The 18915-nt window shown below is 44.4% G+C and overlaps 1 protein-coding gene across 1 annotated transcript in view; it reads left to right on the top strand.

The window, feature by feature from the left end:
- MAPK1 (mitogen-activated protein kinase 1) overlaps positions 1–18551 on the top strand; it is a 112052-nt gene extending 93501 nt beyond the window's left edge. The window contains exons 7-9 of the mRNA XM_043558225.1: positions 6293–6402; positions 8962–9087; positions 14634–18551. Coding sequence (XP_043414160.1) covers positions 6293–6402; positions 8962–9078 — 227 coding nt within the window. The 3' untranslated portion in view covers positions 9079–9087; positions 14634–18551. The remainder of the gene's footprint in view (positions 1–6292; positions 6403–8961; positions 9088–14633) is intronic.
- Positions 18552–18915: the final 364 nt, after the last annotated feature.

Below are 18915 nucleotides of genomic sequence, written 5' to 3'. Positions count from 1 at the left end.
GGGCTGATGGCTCAGAGCCTGGAGCCTGTTTCTGATTCTGTGTCTCCCTCTCTCTCTGTCCCTCCCCCGTTCATGCTCTGTCTCTCTCTGTCCCAAAAATAAATAAACGTTGAAAAAAAAAATTAAAAAAAAAAAAAAGAGTGTCATAAAGTCACTAAAAGTGATTTTTACAAAGTTTTTATAGCATGGGAGAATACTAATGAGCAATATTTACTGGGGAAGTCATACAGCATTTTTCATGTATATAATATGATCTCAATCACATAAAAGAAAATGCAGGGAAAAATTCTACAAGATATGTCAAAAAATTAGTAGTGGTTACATTGAATGATGGGGTTGTGTTGCTGGGGGTGAGAGGTGGGATCTTAGGTGAGTCATTCACACAGACTAGAGGGTCAGCTGTTTGAGGCTTTCTTGGTTCCACCTCATGAGATCCTACTGCCAACAGGTTAGGTCTGAAGAAGGACTGTACTGGCTCTCATAGCTAACAAGTCCAGTACTGTTTGGATTCCAAGGCACAGAATCTGGACCTCTCTGTTGTTTAGTGTTGCCTTCCTCTGCGCTTTTCATATTAATTAGCTCTTTTCTTGTGGTGACAAGATGGCCACCAGCAGCTCCAGGTCACACTGACCTGTTTCTTGATAGCTTCAACCCTACTGTGGGGCTCATTGCTCCTTTGTACCCATCCATGACCAGTCTCTGTGGCTAAGGGAATCAAGGTGAAGGTGGCTAGGCCAGTGTCACCATTCCCATGGCACAACCGAGGGTGTGGGTGGTCTGAGAACTCCCCCATGGCAAGCACAGCTTCACGGGATTAGAGGGGCAGTGGACACTGGCAGGAAAACCAACAGTTCTTTTCTTCCTGCTTTTATTTTTTTTAATTAAGAAAAGTGCAATTCCTGTAAGAAGTCTGTCTCCATTTCCCAGATAACCTGTTGTTTGAAAAGCTTCCAGACTCTGTAGTTACTCCGATAAATACATATATTAACTGTAAATGGAGTCATAAGCTATATACTTTTTTATTGCCTACAGAGAGTTGTACTTATCATTCTAAAGTTTGGGTCAGCGCTCAAGGCTAAAGAAAGATTTAGCAATTTTTTCACAAATAGCATTGAAATCATGCAGGAGGTTGAGATGGTAAGAAGAATGACCTGTGTCAGAGCTAAAGAACACAAACCTTCAATGGCCAGTGGAACAGGAGTAGAAACTCTTGAAAACTGTAAAGAATGGACAAAGAAAATAACTAGTGCCTATTTCACAGAAGCAGGAGGTGGCATCATAAGAAAATAGACATGTTCTGTTCAGCAGTCTCCATGGAACAGACAGGCTTCCAATTAAGCGGTCATTAGTGACCACATAAGTGTAGTTGAAGCACTGAGTTGAATAGGAAGTTTGAAATGGAACATGCAGACAGAAACAACTGGTCCAGATGAGGGGGAGCTGGGTGTGGCCACACACTGTGGAGGTTTGGCTTTGAACAGGGAGAGGGTCTCTTTGCTCAGGAAGGTCGATCCTGGGGGCCTCAGTTTTCTCGGTAGCACCCTTAGACCTGCACAGAGTAGTAAGGCTCAGTTGGCAGGAAGGGCATGATTAAAGCTGTGTGAGTTGAGAAGAATCTTAGACTAGAGCAGCAACTGAGCATAGATTTCCCAGAACTTTTAGGGGCTTTGATGAGATTAAAAACCTTGAGTTTTGGGGTACCTGGGTGGCTTGGTTGAGCGTCCAAGTCTTGATCCTGTCATAGGTCATGATCTCATGGTTTGGGAGATCAATCCCCATGTCAGGTTTTGTGATGACAGCACAGAGCCTGCTTGGGATTCTCTCTCTCCCTCTCTCTACCCCTCCCCTCTTCCTTCCCCTCCTCCCTTCCTTCCCCTCCACCCCCTCTCCCCCCAATAAATACACTTTAAAAAAAAAATCTTGAGTTTTTGTGGTACAACAGTTCTCAATAGTGTGCTCCTTAGACTTCTGAGGTCCCAAAAGCCCTTTCAGGGTGTCCATGGGGTTAAAACTATTTTCATAGTAACGCTAAAGTCTTCTCACACTTTCTCTGTGCTGCCCTGTGCACTCTTGGTATACAACTGCTGGTGAGCAAGATGGCTAGCACCTTGGCCCAGGATAAGGCAGTGGCAGAGCCGTGCCCTCACAGCTAAAAACCAATGCCGAGTGCACATAAGAATGTCTCTGGTGGAGCAGTTAAAAGTACTTGCTTTGTTATATCCCACCCTGCATACATGTCTTTTCCATATTCTCCATGACAGAATGAAAATACAGATACATAGAGCCTGTCTGCCACATACTGAAGGAAGTGTTTTTGTCTCAAAGAAAAGTGCTTGTATAGTTTGAACTGTGGCTGAATTAACTGCTTTTTTAAGGTCAATCATCAATTGGTTTTAAGATTAAGGTTTTGAGGGGCACCTGGGTGGCTTAGTCAGTTAAGCATCTGACTCTTGATTTCAGCTCAGGTCATGATGATTTCACGGTTCATGAGTTCGAGCCCTGCATCAGGCTCCACACTGGCAGTGCAAACTCTGCTTGAGATTTTCTCTGTCTGCCCTTCTCTCTGCCCCACCCCCATTCACTCTTTCAAAATAAATAAACTTAAAAAAAAAAAAAAGCGTGAGAAGCATTGTTGCAGTTGCACAGTTTGAGCAGCTAGATCTTTTTCTCTGGCCTTGCTCAGAAATTCTAGTTAAGGATGGATGTGACAGGTTGCAGCCTCGATCTCGAATGAGAGTTTTGTTGGGTAGGTGAGATGGACCCTCAGTGGTGCATGTCTCACTCAGTCGCATGACTCACCCCAGAGTCTGGGCCAAGGAGGAAAGGAAAAAAGGCTGAGGGACCAGAAGGGCAGGGTCATGTTGCTATGTACCCACTGAAATTAAAGAGAAGGTATGGGGTTCTAAGAGGATACCAGGGAGAGTCAGGGATCGTGGTCAGATGTAATCAATCCCAGCCTCGAAAGGACTTCAGTCTTTTAGGGGAAATAAAACCTGCATTCAAGGAAGCATATGCACAGGCATAGTGATTCATGCCATCTGAGGGGTGCCACTGGATTTCTGTGTGGCGTGGGAGAAGGGAGGCCAGGCACTCTGACTGTGGGATCAGACCTGCCAGCTGCTTCCCGTTTCTCTCCTTTTCCCCTTCTGTAGCTGTGAATAATGCAGAAATAGCACTAGCAATAAAAGAAAGCTGGAGATCCAGTTATTTTTCAAGTAGCAAAAAAAGCTACTTTGTGATTTTTGCCTGTAGGTTTAAGGGCCTAGAATATAACTTGAAGGGACTATAAAAGGTTTATTTTAGAGCTGCTTAAGCTGCCAAATACCAGCTGCCTTGAAGCACTCCCAACTTAGTACCAGCAGGATTTGGAGGGGAAAAGTATCCCCCAACAGCTTAGAAATAATGCTGTTAGAATCTGTGGCCAGACCCTCCTGGACTTTTCCTGACAGACAATGTCTAATTGGGCAAAAGGCCAAATGACTTCTAATCGCTCAAGAAACTTCTTGCAGAGGGGCACCTGGGTAGCTCAGTCGGTTAAGCACCCAACTTTGGCTCAGGTCATGATCTCACAGTCTGTGAGTTCGAGCCCCGCATTGGGCTCTGTGCTCAGAGCCTAGAGCCTGCTTTGGATTCTGTGTCTCCCTCTCTTTCTGACCTTCCCCCGTTCATGCTCTGTCTCTCTCTGTCTCAAAAATAAATAAACATTAAAAAAATTTTTTTAAAAAGAAACTTCTTGCAGAAATGTCTATGAGTTCTTTTGCAGTGGTGAGGGGGAGCAGGTGGTGGTTGGGAACGGTAAATGGATAGATTTGTTACTTGTATTACAGATAGTTAGACTCTAATGCCCAGTAAGTGGTGTGTCATGTGTTCCCACATCTACCTGGTGTTCTGTGGGACTTGCATTGGGGCCAGAGATGCCTGAGTTCTTGACCATTATACTGTACTGTCCTGACCTATGAGAGAGTTGCCTCTGAAACCTAGCCCATTCATGAGCCCCTGAAACCCATGTCCATGCCCTCAGGAGTGAATACCTGTCCTGCCCAGACCGTGCTTTAGTCAAAGGCCAACGCTCTAAATTCCTAAGAGCCTCCTCTGCTCCAAAAAGTTTTCTAACCTATAAAGCAAAATGTTAGTTTCCTAATTTCCTAAGGTACCCTTGTGTGTATTGAAAAGATTATAGAGACAGAAATAAATTTGAAAATGTACTGTTTGTAGAAATGCAACCTTGTGGACATGAGAAGAGTTCTGTATTAATGTGAAATTTCTCATGACATCTGGTATGTGGTTTACCACATTTATTATCTCCCAGTTGCCTTGAAGATAAAGGGCGGGTAACATGCAACAAGAGAAGTCACAAGTAGGAGCCAGAGCTGAGCATGCACACACAGGCATGCACCTGCATGCGTGCATGTACATACACATACTCTCATACTTACCCTTTCAGTCACCTCCAGCTCTAAGTGCTTCCCCAGCCTCCATGTGCTCTCTCAAGGCTGACTTCCTGGCACATAAACAGTTGGTCATTTCAGATTCAGACTGTGTACTGGCCTGCTGCTCTCAAGGGTTGAACACATTTTTTTAGTGAGTAAATGACTAAAATGGTTTTCTTTTACCATTCTCTCATGACTTAGTGATGTATGCTAATTTGCAGATAGATGAGGTTGAACTAATCAGTTATCACTAAGAAACAAGGCTTCATTGAGTAGATGGCAGTGTTTTTATTTTTGGTTTTGTTTATTGATCACTACATTCTCCAAAACAGCATTCTTTATATTGCCTAATAGTATTTCAGACTTGGAGTAAATTATCAGACTTGTTCCATGAAGTCCTTGAATTTTTCAGGGTTTCCACAGGGCTGTGAGCTAAGACTTAAGAGAGCTGGGTAGCTCCTTACCTACTCCCTCTCAGGAGCTTTAATTTGAGAAAAGGACCTGCTACATAAATTGGAAACGCTGTTCTAAGCATCATTAACTAAAAGACATTTTTTTAAAGCCCCCTTTGCTGCTACTTTGCCAGAGCAATAATGTCTTTTCTAGCATGTGTTCTTTCTCATTGAAACCTGCTCCTGATAGTAAGTACAGGAACTGTTTGGTCACATTTCCCTTAACCTGTGTTCCAGTTGCTGTCAGCCATGACCTTTGCCTTTCCTCATGGCTTGAAGTGGTGCCTGGATACTAGCCATGGAGGCCACTAGGGACAGCTATTCATTAGCTGTCCCTCCATCTTGGTCCTGTTGATCCCACACTTGTTTTCTATTCCTGCACTCTCCACATGAAAGAAATGTTCAGCTGCTGACTACTGGCCAGATCAAGAGAATACTTATGGGGTGCTTGGCTGGCTCAGTTGGGAGAGCTTGTGACTTTTGATATAGGGGTTGTGGGTTTGTGCCCCACATTGGGTATAGAGATTACTTAAATAAATAAGTGTTTGTGTGTGTGTGTGTGTGTGTGTGTGTGTGTGTGTATGTGTATGGGTTGGGGTTTTTTTGGTGGTTTTTGGTTTTTGTTTTTTGTTTTTTTTTTTTTGGTATTTTTAATGACTGAAACAAAACAGATTTAAAACCGCAGCTTCTGGAAGAACCATTTGTTCTTACCGGTCTTGTACCTCTCCTCAAACTTGACCTTGGCCTCTTGTCGGGCCTTGAGTTTAAGAGCAGGGTCTCTGAAGACATCCTTATTGACAACAGTTTTGTCCAAGGGGATATCCACAGAGTACCTTGTGGGCATGATAAACATTTTTTTAAAAAAGAGAGAATACTTTGTTTTAGGCCTTGGAGAAAGATGCCAAGCTGCACATTGAGCCAGGAGGCCTGTGCTTCACACGTGGATCTCACCCAGGACCTGGAAACCACACAGGACAAATGACTGTTGTCTTCTTCTGTGACCTTGGAGCCCTTCTCTATGTGTTGAAAAATAAATTGATCATTGCAGAGCTGACTTTGGAGTCGACTTAAGAGAAGTACATATACAATACCTTTGTTTCAGATGCCTGCAAAGCAGAGTAGTAATTTAGGAAAAGTCCAGGTTTTTTAGGCAGACTTGGGTTTGAACCCTGGTGTTCTGCTTTCAGCCTTTAACTATCCCATTACCTTTCTGCGTCTGGGTCTGCGATTGTCAGATGGTCCTTCTCAAGAAGGTCAGAGAGATAATAGGCACCCAGTGTATCATATCTTCTCCCCATGGTGATGCTTAGCTCTATTGTTTTGTGGGTCACTTTACTTAAACAGAAAATGGAAAGTAATGCAGTGACTGTTCTTTGGCGTCTCACCACTGCAAAACCCTTCTCTTTGTAGCTCTGGATTTACTGGACAAAATGTTGACGTTCAACCCTCACAAGAGGATTGAAGTAGAACAGGCTCTGGCCCATCCATATCTGGAGCAGTATTACGACCCAAGTGATGAGGTAAGACCCATGCTCCTGGTTGCTCCTGCAGGAATATCAGCCAGCAGCAGGCCCAACCAGGAAGGGCCCAGATGTCATACTTAGATTGTCCTGAGAGGTGCATGGTACCACACTTCGTCTTCTCAACAGCCCATATTGTGTGTTTTGAGGTCTAGTGCTGTTGTTGCCACAGCTTGAAACCCTCCCCACCCTACCCCCCAAGCCTCTTCTATCTTAGAAAACTTCCTCCAGGCCACCTACAGCAGGGGTGGGGCAGGGGAAATGGATGGATAATGGGGAGCATGGATAAAGAAGGGGTCCAAAGACTAGAGACCATTGTTGTGGTCTGTGGCAGGAAGAGCCACCTGAATCAAAGTGCCTGCCCTGAGGGTGGAAAGGAAGTCAGCTGTCTGCTTGGGGAGGGGCTTTGCAAAGTGAGGAGGTCAGCTTGGACAGTTCCCACTGTGGCTTGATGACTTCATGTCTGGTATGCCTCTTTGGGATGGGCACACAAGAGCCTGCTGTGGTGAGACTGGAGGTGGATGTGGCAAGTCTTAGAGCATGTTGGACATCCAGGTAATGTATCATGTTCTCTCCAGGAAAGTCCCAGTTCCTGGGCTTCTTTGATTCTTCTGGGGCTTCAGTTTTAACTTTATTTTCTTTAACTTTATTTTCTGGGCGGTAATGAAGAAAAATGCAATATGAACTAACATTTGGATCTTTCTAGTTGAGAATCATACATAAACAAGACTCTGCACACTTGTTTTAAATGGGGGGGAAGGGGGAGAACCAAGTAGAATGTGTTAATATTAAAAGGGAAAATGGAAGAAGAAAGGGAAAAAGTATAAAAGTTAAAAGCTGATAAATGAGAGAGAAAGGAGAAACCAAAAAGAGAGTATTTCTCAATCAGCCCCCTTCCATCTCTGTCCCCTCCCCTCAGAAATAATGGAGGCAGCTTGCAAAGATACCTACAACATAGTAAATAACAGGGAAATAGGTAAGAGTATAAGGCTTGGGTTCTGACTAGCCCTTTGAGCCCCCCATGTCCTAATTGTGACCCTGGGCAGTACCCCAAACTCAGCAGGACATATATAGGACACCAGTGTGACCCCACACATAGAGCTGTCCTTCAGAGAGGGCTAGCTACTTGTTTTTTGTTTTTTTTTTTTTAAGGTTTACTTATTTTGGGGAGGGAGAGAATACCAGTGGGGGAGGGGTTAGAGACAAAGGGAGACACAGAATCTGAAGCAGGCTCCAGGCTCTGAGCTGTCAGCACACAGCCTGACACGGGGCTCGAACTCACAAACTGTGAGATCATAACCTGAGCCGAAGTCAGATGCTTAACCAACTGAGCCAGCCAGGCCCCCCTCTACTTGTTTTTTTCTAATGGACATGAATCCTTTGCCCCCCTTTCAAGAGAACAAAGCTTAGTGCAGAATTTGGGGTCCATGTTTCCCTACCCTAAAGGCCTGGTGTGAGGATCACGTGGATAAAAATCTAGGAGTGCCTGGTGACAGCTGGTATCCTCATCAGATTAGTTCTGTTAACGTGGCATTAGTTTGGGGGTACTTAAAAATCAAAATTTAGGGGCGCCTGGGTGGCGCAGTCGGTTAAGCCTCCGACTTCAGCCAGGTCACGATCTCGCGGTCCGTGAGTTCGAGTCCCGCGTCGGGCTCTGGGCTGATGGCTCAGAGCCTGGAGCTGTTTCCGATTCTGTGTCTCCCTCTCTCTCTGCCCCTCCCCCGTTCATGCTCTGTCTCTCTCTGTCCCAAAAATAAATAAACGTTGAAAAAAAAAAAAATTTAAAAAAAATAAAAAAATAAAAAAAAAAATCAAAATTTAAATAATATCAATTGACTAATTTCCCTTTTCATCATTATGTATGGGGATTCTTTGATATAGACATTTTAAATATGTACTTAAGTAGCCTTCTGATTATTTATAGGGTGTGCTGAAAAATGAAAACTTAAAGGAAACTACAACACAGATCACTTTGTAGTCTTGTGACAGTTACTAAGATTTTGGAGTATTTTCTTCCCAGTCTTACATTTCTGTATCTAAATTTTTTTTAAAAAATAGGGTTCATTTTGTTTAACAAACATGCGTATTTCCCCATGATGTTAATCTTCCTTACAGCTTCATTTTTAACGGCTCCATAATATTTCTTTATATGAAGATACTATGATGTATTTAATCAAGTACATTTATTTGAGTATCATCAGTTTTGATTGTATAAATGTACCACCACCACCCCCACAACAGTAAATTTCTATTATTTTTCAACACTTAATGCCTTAAAAGTTTGAAAATGATTCTGGGATTAGTGATAATTTCAGAAGAGTGCTCAAAGTGGGTTTAGTTGCTCCCCTTCGATTTACTGCATGCTCCTATGAAGTGCACCTCATGGAGCACATAGGCAGGACACTGTACATAGGTGCCGGTCGAAGCTCCTGGGTTTTCATAGATGTCAGCGCCACTGTATGCGTTTCAGAGTCTAAGCCACAGCCGTTTATGAGTCAGTGCATGACTACCTCAACCGTAGCCACTCCTGCCTACCTCGTGTCCTGTGCTCTCCTGCAGCCCGTCGCTGAGGCACCGTTCAAGTTCGACATGGAGCTAGACGACCTGCCCAAGGAAAAGCTCAAAGAGCTCATCTTCGAAGAGACGGCCAGGTTCCAGCCCGGATACAGGTCTTAAACTTGTCAGGTACCTAGAGCTTTAGCCGTATGATAAACCCTGGCTATGGAGAGAGAATATAAATTAAATATTACTAAAAAGAAAAAGGAATTTCCTTGAGCTCCACGTGGCAGCTTCATGTGCTTAACAGAAAGGGTGGTGGACAATGTAGGGGTATCAGTAGGTTTTTAAAAACTGGGTGTTCCAAGAAAAAAGGAAACACAGATCTTGCTTTTAGAGAACATACAGAAAGAAGAGAAGGAATTGTGTGAGAACTCTGGAGTGAGCAGAAGAGTGAGAATTGTGTTGAACCCTATAGAAATGAGCAATAAAGTAAAGAATTATGACCCAGGGCCTGAAGCATTTGCTGGGGAAATGCTTTGGACAGACCAGCATGGGAGGGGCTGGAGGTGTTTTTCCACAGGCACCTGTGTCATGTACAGCATTCCTACTAGTGGCCGTAGGGCTGCTGTGCTTGCACCAGAACTGGAGGCTTTCTGGGGGCACATAGGGAAGAGTGGGTTCTGTGACAGTCTAGTATAACTGTTTTCTCTGCTCCATTCTTCCCTGCTCTGTCCATTCTGTTTTCATGTATTGGGATCTGGAGATGATGGTTCAGGCTGAGAGTTGGCAGTACAAGGCTCAAAAGCAGAAGCTACTTGGGGTGTTTCACAAGAGGACATATAACTGATCAGAAGGCATTAGAAGGTCTAGAGAGCAAAGCAGGTGGAGTTACCTGCAGATTAAACAGCAGGAAGTTGTTCCTAGTCTCCACCTAAAGGAGCAAAAGAAAAACCGTGTTAGCCAGGGTCCTTGATCGTCACACAACGAGGGTGCTGGGCACCTGCTTTAACTGCAGCTGTTAGAGCATCACCCTCACTGAAGAGGGGTCAGGAGCCTCTACTGCCACTGATGTGGGGGATCTCTGGAGCCTGAAGCCACCATCACCATCCATTGCCTCTGAAGCCAGGAGCCCTCCTCCTCCTAAAAAGTTCTGTGTCACTAAGAAGCAGAAAAAAGGAAACCTGGCTTTTCCTGTGTGCCAGCTATTGGCAGAATCTCGTCAGAAGCCAGTCTCCAATGAAGTTCAGCAGTGCACTTCACAAGCTCCAGCCCTGTCATTAAGAACAGAGGACAGAGGAAAGGTAGAATGGATCTGAGAACAGACGTGGCCAGATCAGCCTCAGAGAGCTGTGGAAGCCAGGCAGAGTAAGAGTTGGGAACCAGTAGGGGGTACACTCTTCTGAAGTGTGGGGAACAGAAAATGTGGTTTTCAGAAGAAGTCTGACAGGGAGTGTTGGAGAAGACTGGGTGGGAGATGAGTTCAAAACAGATCTGTAAGCTTCCAGACCGAGGGCTAGAGGCTTGGACGAAGGCTGTGGAGTCAAGAAGCAGTGCATTCAGGAAAATGGAGGGAACACAAAATCTGAAAGACTTCACATTTCCTAACCCTAGCATCCAGGGGTCAGGGGGAGCTTAGCCTAGCACTGGACGTGTCCTAAAAAACAAACTCAAAGTAAGTGAAGTGTGGAAGGAGAATGTGCTCACAGGACATTAGGAGCATGCTGGTAAACAAGCCCTTGGGGAAGTGTCTGAAGGAGAGAGAGAAGGTGGGAAGGTCTTAGCAGGGAGCTAAGGAGGACAGAGTCTTGCAAGGGTTGGGTTCATCTATCCTTCCATACCTCATGGCATGACCGTCTGTTAAAGTATTTGTTATGTACAACAATCTGCAAGGGTACTCACTGACAGAAATCCATCCCCAGGACCCAGCCATTCTTACCCCTTGAGTCTCCTTCCTAGTCTCTTTGCTCACTGTGGAAACGATCTTCCCTCTCCCAGAGCCTGCTCTCCTTTCCCTGTGTCTGCACAAGTCAGATCATCTGCCTCCAGGTTTGGTAGATAAAGTTTTATCAGGCCCTTTACATGAAGAGGTTCGCTGACCCCTGACCTAGAATATTGAGCTGAGCTGCTTCATTCAGTTGCTTTTCTTCCTTCACAGTCCCTTTAACAGCTCGTGTTCCTGAAATAGCCTCTTGATGGCCTCTGTTTTTACCCATCTTGTTCTTGTTTGAGTTCACACGTACCGCATGCTTCCTCTGAGCCAGGCTCATGGGTGAGCAGAACAAACAAACCTGAAACCGGCCTCAAAGGCCACACAGTCTAGTAAGGAACAAAGACACACAGAACTGCCATGCATGTTTTTAGTGTAAAAGAGTACCCAAGACTGACATAGTTAGCAGTTTTTCATCATTCATTTGCTCACCATTGAGCATTCCTAGTTCCAGGTAGGAAGACAGCAAAGATGAGTAAGACCCAGGCTTTGCTTTTAGCAGCTTGATGGCAGGACACAGGTAGACAACAAGGAGTCAGACACAGTGTTGTGGGTGCTGTACCAGGATAGGTGTGGGCCCCAGAGATTGAGGAGGGCCAGCATCAGGGTGCTGGGAAGGGAACACTCTGCTGTGTGGGGAGGCACTCAGCAGTGTGGGGCCAGGGAGTCAAGCCCGCATGGGAGACTGAAGCCCAGGCTTGCGAAGGAGCCCTCCTCTCCCAGGCTGCTTCCTGTCGTAAAGCATCAGGGCAGGTGACTCTAGGGCAATAAGGATGTTGGGCGACCTCAGAAAACAAGCACTCTTGGGATCACTGGCCCAGCTACTGGAGGAAAAGGGCAGTGCAACAGCCACGGGGGGGGGGGATGGCGGCAAGACAAAGGCAAGGATGCTCCTGGAGCTTCAGGGCATGGGTGCTGGCCTGTTGCCTCCTGAAATCCAAATTAACAGGCTGAGGTTCAGGCAGCTGCCAAGGTCCACCCCAGTTCTACAAGCCCAGGACTGGGGCTTGTTACCAGGGAAAGGGGTGGCAAAGACGGTCACTCTGTGTTTAGTTTGCTTTATAGCCTAATTTTACCCCCAACTTTTTGTTACTGAATTATAATTGACATAACAATCTTTAACTTCAGGTGTAAGCATAATTTGATTTTTATACATTACTTCCACTGTTTTTTAAATTACAATTTTTATTCTGAAAAGTTGAGTTTTACAATAAAAACCCACATTCCCACCACCTAGCTTCTGTGATTAACACTTTGCTGTGCATGCTTTCTCACATTCTGTTCCATCTGTTCCTCCATCTAAGGAGGTTGGCAGCATCAGGACTAGCTTATAATTTAGTCACCTGGAATATAAAAGTGAATCCAGAGGAAGGTGGAGCTAGGGGCATTCATCAAATTCTGGGCAGTTTCTTACACAAACATTATTTTGATGATTACAGTAGCAAGTCAGCACACAGCCCATGTTTATGATCAAGGAAACCGAAGATGTACATGTTTAAGCATTTTGCTGAAGATTGTATCCTGGTGGCAAAATTAGGCAGGCCCAGGTCTTTTGGACCAAGAATCCCATTTTCTTACAAGCTTTCCACACTGCCTTGGGGTAGTTCTGTGCCCTGGAAAAGGTCAAGGAACTCGTTCATAATACTGTGCAGCAGTGTCACTGAGTTCCCAGCCTATTAACACTGAGATGAGAAGCTACAAACTGGAGAGTCAGGGAGATGCAGGTGTTGGGAGCATACAGGAACGTTAGAGAAGGGTGATGTTGACTGCCCAGCTACGTAGGAAAGAGCTAAAAAACATGCCCACACAGGACCTCAGAGCACAGCCATAGGGACCCCTATGGGGGCGGGAATGACAAAGACTACTCCAGAGGAAGCCCCTGCTTGCTGGATAAAGCTCACAGGCTTTACTGATGCCCTGAGTGGGCTTAAAGAATCAAAGTGTGTTCATTATATTTTGTTTAAGTGGGTCAGTTTTAGAAATGTGTCCACTAAAGTTAAGAATGTGTATGTGGTTAACTTTGTGACAGGCCTCCTGTTCTCAGAGGCTGGTACCTGCCTTTCTCCCTCATCTGCCTGTTGGTGAATTTTCTCAGGTAGATTGATTAATTTTCTCCCAGCCGATCGGTTTGGCTGCAGTTCAGAACAGCATACCTCTAGAGAGGGGTCATTTCCCATCTCTGAGCCCGTCTCCCCATCACAGATTTGGGTTATAAGACCCATCCTTCCTGCCCTGACTCTTGAGTGGTAGGTAAAAGCCATCTTGTCCAAAAGTGCTTTGTGAAATACCAAAGTGACATTCTGCTGGATCATACTAGCAAACATTTCACAACAACAAGGGTCTCTCCAAAGAAAAGGTATATTTGGTTTGCATTTTGACACACTTAGTTACCTTCCCAGCCATCTCAGGCAGGCTTCTTCATCAGAACCAAGAACACAGAACATGACTGGGGTGGTAATGTTTTCACTTCTCCCTGGGGTGATACAAAACTAACGGAGACTTGGGGATGAACTTAATTCATTACATATGGATGTCTTAGGCAGTGGTTCTCCAAAGTGTGGTCCATCTGTGCCCTACCCCCTAACAGTCTGTATTTTAACAAGCTCTGCAGAGGATCCTGATGCTCACCCTTGAGAACTGCTAGTCTATAAAGGGTTAAGGTAGGTTTGATTTGTAATGTGACCTCTTCAAGGAAAATAGAGATACCACAATAATGAGGGCAGATGCGTGCTACTTGCACTTTGATGGTGTGACAATCCTAGTGGACCTCTTGCAGGAGACCCATATGCAGACATCTGGAGAGCCAGGTGGGCCCTGTCAAGTGTAGTGAGCTAAGTGAGCTCACTTAGTGTAAGTGTAGTGTAAGTGAGCTAAGGCTATCTTCAGGTGCCACCTGCTGCCTTTCGGGTGCTGTCCTGGAGACCTGGTGGGGAAATAGCTGTCAGATCATCTCTGACCTGGGCAATGAGAACCATCTCTTGCCCATGGGAACCAAGCCACAGTTCCTGCCTCACCGGCATTTAGGCCCGCCAACTTTCATACTTCAACCAGCACTTCATTTTAGTCTTGTTTTGTCAACAGTCAGCGGAAACTTGACCATTAAAACAACACACTTGACGCTGTGTGGTTGATTCTGTCCTACCTGGTCATCTAGAGAGGAAAAGAAACTTGGTAAGAATAGGAGACAGCAGGGGTGCCTGGCTGGCTCAGTCAGTGAAGCACTTAACTCTTGATCTCACAGTTGTGAGTTTGAGCCCCACTTTGGGCATAGAGATTACTTTAAAAAAAAAAAAACAGAATAGGAGGCAGCAGACAAGCATTTTGCATAAATGTGTGTTCTTTACAAAGACCTTCAGATTCTGGTTTTGACCATAGGAGTGGTGGGTATCACAGTTAATAAAAGGCATCTTGGGAACATGGGGTGGATGCGTGTGTGTTCCCTGTGAGTGTCACAGAAATGTCCTCTGAAGTGTCCGAGAAGAGACGCCCACAGACTGAAGGCAGAGCCTGCCCCTTAGGAGCTGCCCTGTGGTGCATAGGCTGAGTGGTTCCAGGTGAAACGACCTTATTGCAGGAGTGCTTTTTCCTTTGCTTTTTTTTTTCTTTTTCTTTTTCTTCACTTTTCCAGTTTTTGTAATGATGTTGTTCATTCTTTTCACTTCTCCATTTTCCTAATGCTGCTGCTAATGTTGTTTTAATGTGGGTCATTCTTAACTCATAGACTTGCTTGTTTGTTTTTCAACAGGACAAGGGCTCAGAGGACTGGATGTGCTCAGACATCGGTGTTGTTCTTCCCAGTTCTTGACCCCGGTCCTGTCTCCAGCCCGTCTTGGCTTATCCACCTTGACTCCTTTGAGCCGTTCGGAGGGGCGGTTTCTGGTAGTTGTGGCTTTTATGCTTTCAAAGAATTCCTTCAGTCCAGAGAACTGTTCCTGGCATCCCTGTGTGTGTCACCCACCGGTGACCTGTGGCAGTATGTACTTTCAGTGCACCTACTGCTTACCGTTGCTTTAGTCACTAATCGCTTTCTGGTTTGAAAGATGCAGTGGTTCCTCCCTCTTCTGAATCCTTCCTAGGTGACGCCCTGCTGACCCATGCAGTCACACCAGAGATAGTTCTTTCCAAATTGGCTCTCGTCACTGGCATCTCACTTTATGATAGGGAAGGCTACTACCTAGGGCACTTTAAGTCAGTGACAGCCCCTTATTTGCACTTTTCACCGTAAGCGTGTCCCCAGAGCAGGAGTGTGTGGAAACACCTGGGATGACGTTGCAGCCTGCGGTGAGTGCTCCCGTCTCGGGAATCTTTGGGGGCGCTTGCCCGTGTTTTTTCTCATATCATGTTAGTCAGTAACATATTTAAGGTCTGTGCTATTTGCCCAGCTTTTAGGAAACTCAATCATTTTTCTAAAAGAAAGAAGTACTGCATCCAGCAGCCTCACTCTGTAGATTTATTGTGATTACTTGTACCATTTACAGAGGTATAACACTTGCCAAAATGTGTTATTTGCAACTGTTTCCAAGGCTTATGCAGAACGATTTAAAGTGGCAGCTGCACTCAGCATTTAGTGAGAGATGTACACAGGTCACAGCAGGGTGCTAAGGAAAGTGTCTGGAGAAGCAGCCAGCAGGCCACACCAGCCTCTGTCACGGGGCAGAGCTCCACACACAGGTGTACGTATACCCCAAGCTACGTCAAGTGGTGTGCCACATCCAGTGTAACCACATTCAATGCCTCAGGATTTAGAGAGGAGCCCTGCGTCTTTAAATGAGAAAGTGTACAATTCTTTTTCCTCCTACAGCATGTCAGCATCTCAAGTTCATTTTTCAACCTACGATATAACAATTTGTAATAAAGCCTTCATGAGCTCATGACGTGAAGCACTGTTCTGTCATCAAGTACTCTCAAATGTTTCTGATACTGCTGAGCTAAGACCATGAGAAAAAGCTAGCACTAAATCATGTTTGGAGCTCTATCCCATATTATATTGATCTCTTTAAGTATTTGTTCCTGCCACTGCACACTGTGGCGTTGACTTGGTGTTCTGTCCCAGTGCGGTGCCTCCTCTTGACTCCCCCACTGCTCTCTGTGGTGAGAAATTTGCCTTGTTCAATAATTACTGTACCCTCGCATGACTGTTACAGCTTTCTGTGCAGAGATGACTGTCCAAGTGCCACATGCCTATGATTGAAACGAAAAATTTATTGTTACCTCTGAGTTTGTGTTCCACGGAAAATGCTATCCAGCAGATCACTTAGGAAAACTAATTCTATTTTTAGCTTCTTATTTCTCAGCTGTCCTTTTTTTCTTGTTTGATTTTTGACAGCAATGGAGAATGGGTTATATAAAGACTGCCTGCTAATATGAACAGAAATGCACTTGTAATTCATGGAAATAAATGTACATCTTCGATCTTCATATTCATGTTAAGATTCAGTGTTGATTTCCTCTGGATCAGCGTGTCCAAATGGACAGTCAGCTTCAGTTTGTGCTTGGAGCAGAAATGCTTGTGGGCCTCCCCTTCCCATGCGGGCACTGCCCCAACACTGGTTTACATAAAATGATTTAGAAGGCATTTTTGTAGGGTCCTAGTTTCCCTTTGCACAGCAGAGAATCAACTCTGACGTGTTTCTTTACTCAAATCATAGGTCTAAAATACTGTCAAACTCTGATGAAGAAGCCCAGACATCTCAGTTTGGAATCTCTGGTTCTTTCTAAAGAGGGCCTGCCTGTGTGCCCCAAGCCTCCTGCTGGGCACAGCCGGGTGCTGGGAAGCTTTGCCCGGTGTCACTTGGCCCACACCACCTGGCCCAGGGTGCTGGTGCTCACACGTCACGGGCTAACGAAGGATGGCAGACTCCGCCTCAGAGATCAGAACCGCATCTAGATTCTTGCCCAAAAGTACGTGGTTTTTCACTTCATGCTCAGCTGCCATGGAAAGGTCTGCAGGGCACTGAGAGGATAGAGGTTTGACTGTTACCTGAGACATTGATGAGTCAGTTTCCATTTTAAAAGGAGCATTGACAGTTTTCCTACTCTTTTTCTTTGTACTTTTTAAATGGAATGTTAGTATTTTTAGGAGGTAAATCTGCAGTCCTCTAACCAGAAAGCCATAGCCTTGGTTACTAATACTTGAGGACTGTGGGCTTTCCCATCCCCTCCACGGTACTGTGGAGTCACATTGGCATGAAACCACTAACTGCGTTCCAGCAACACTGTAGCTGTAAGTTGTGTGCTTTTTTAATCATGCCAAGCTTGGCTTAACAGGTCAGAGAATTGTCCTAATCAAGGTACCTGTGAAAAGTACTAGCTATTATGTGTGATAGGCTCATCATTTGGATCCTCTTAACATCTCTAAAAATGTCCTGATTAGGTATCCAAATTCATACTGGTGACAATGCCTCCATTCTTAGTAGCTCAAATAAACTTTCAGACTTAGGGCTTTTTTTTGGTGTCTAAAAAGCAAGCAAAAAATTCCTGTTGAAACATTCCAATCTTTTCATTTAGTAGGAAACAAAATAACTAACTAAGCCAGTGGAATGAATTTGAGCGAACTCATGACTCTGCTGACACAAGTCTTCAGAGCTAATGGAGACATGCAGACCATTTTGATGCATGGGTAGAAGAATATCGTGGTGTTTGTGTGCAGTACACAGTGTATGGTATGTCCACAGTTCTGCTGCTGCAGGCATAGGCGATGGGCGTATAGGGTCCTGTCAGCTTTTGGCGCCACACATGGCGCGTCAGTGGTTCGATCTACGTAAGGAGTCACCCAGGTATACTGCCCACGCCACATGCCACATAATGTTCAGACCATTCAGAGGAGACTGTTTTACCTTTATTTGCTTATACGTTAATATGGTTTTTAAATTGGTAACTTTTATATAGTATGGTAAACGGTATGTTAATACACACATACATATGCACACATGCTTTGGGTCCTTCCATAATACTTTTATATTTGTAAATCAATGTTTTGGAGCAATCCCAAGTTTAAGGGAAATATTTTTGTAAATGTAGTGGTTTTGAAAATCTGAGTAATCCTTTTGCTTATACATTTTTAAAGCATTTATGCTTTAAAATTGTCCTGCTGGTGTTTGAAATATGATAACTCCTATAGTGCGGATGAGAAGCATGTAACAGTAGATATGTGGTTTCTCTCACTGTAATCCAGCTCAGCATCATGGATTGGAAACGACTGAGAATCCAGAAGGAATTCTCTGGGGTTGCACCAGGTTTACCTGAAGCTCGTTGCCTTTTTTGTGCTGTTTATGCGTGTAGAGCACTCGAGAAAGTTCTGAAACTGCTTTGTATCTGCTTTGTACTGTTGGTGCCTTCTTGGTATTGTACCCCAAAACTCTGCATAGATTATTTAGTATAATGGTAAGTTAAAAAAAATGTTAAAGGAAGATTTTATTAAGAATCTGAATGTTTATTCATTATATTGTTACAGTTTAACATTTATTTGTGGTATTTGTGATTTGGTTAATCTGTATAAAAATTGTAAGTAGAAAGGTTTATATTTCATCTTAATTCTTTTGATGTTGTAAACGTACTTTTTAAAAGATGGATTATTTGAATGTTTATGGCACCTGACTTGTAAAAAAAAAAAAAACTACAAAAAAAATTAGAATCATTAAATTGTGTCCCTGTGTTACCAAAATAACATAGTACTGTGCATGTATAGTTTACTTGGAATTTCATATGTGAAAATATGAAGTCATCTAGGCCTTTATTACAATGCCTCCCCAAGTAAGTGTGTTCATATTTTGACTTTGCTTACAGTAATCAGTGATAGAACCATAAGCTGGTGCTCTGGAGGTCAGTGGGATTTTAGCACTCTATCGGGTTTTCCAGATTCTTCTTCAGACATTTGGCTATAGAGGGGGTAAGATGGCAGTGCTGGGAGTCCTGACACAGCACCCATGTGCATCTCTTCTCGTCTTCCTGCACTTCAGCCACTGCCGCCACGGCAGGTGTCCTTGGCAGCCTCTTTTTTCAGATCAAGATGTCATGAGTGTATTAGG

The sequence above is a fragment of the Prionailurus bengalensis genome, chromosome D3 (assembly GCF_016509475.1).
Source record: "Prionailurus bengalensis isolate Pbe53 chromosome D3, Fcat_Pben_1.1_paternal_pri, whole genome shotgun sequence".
Classification (NCBI taxonomy): Eukaryota; Metazoa; Chordata; class Mammalia; order Carnivora; family Felidae; genus Prionailurus; species Prionailurus bengalensis.
The sequence above is the reverse complement of the archived record's forward strand: the minus strand, read 5'-3'. Positions and strand labels throughout refer to the sequence as shown.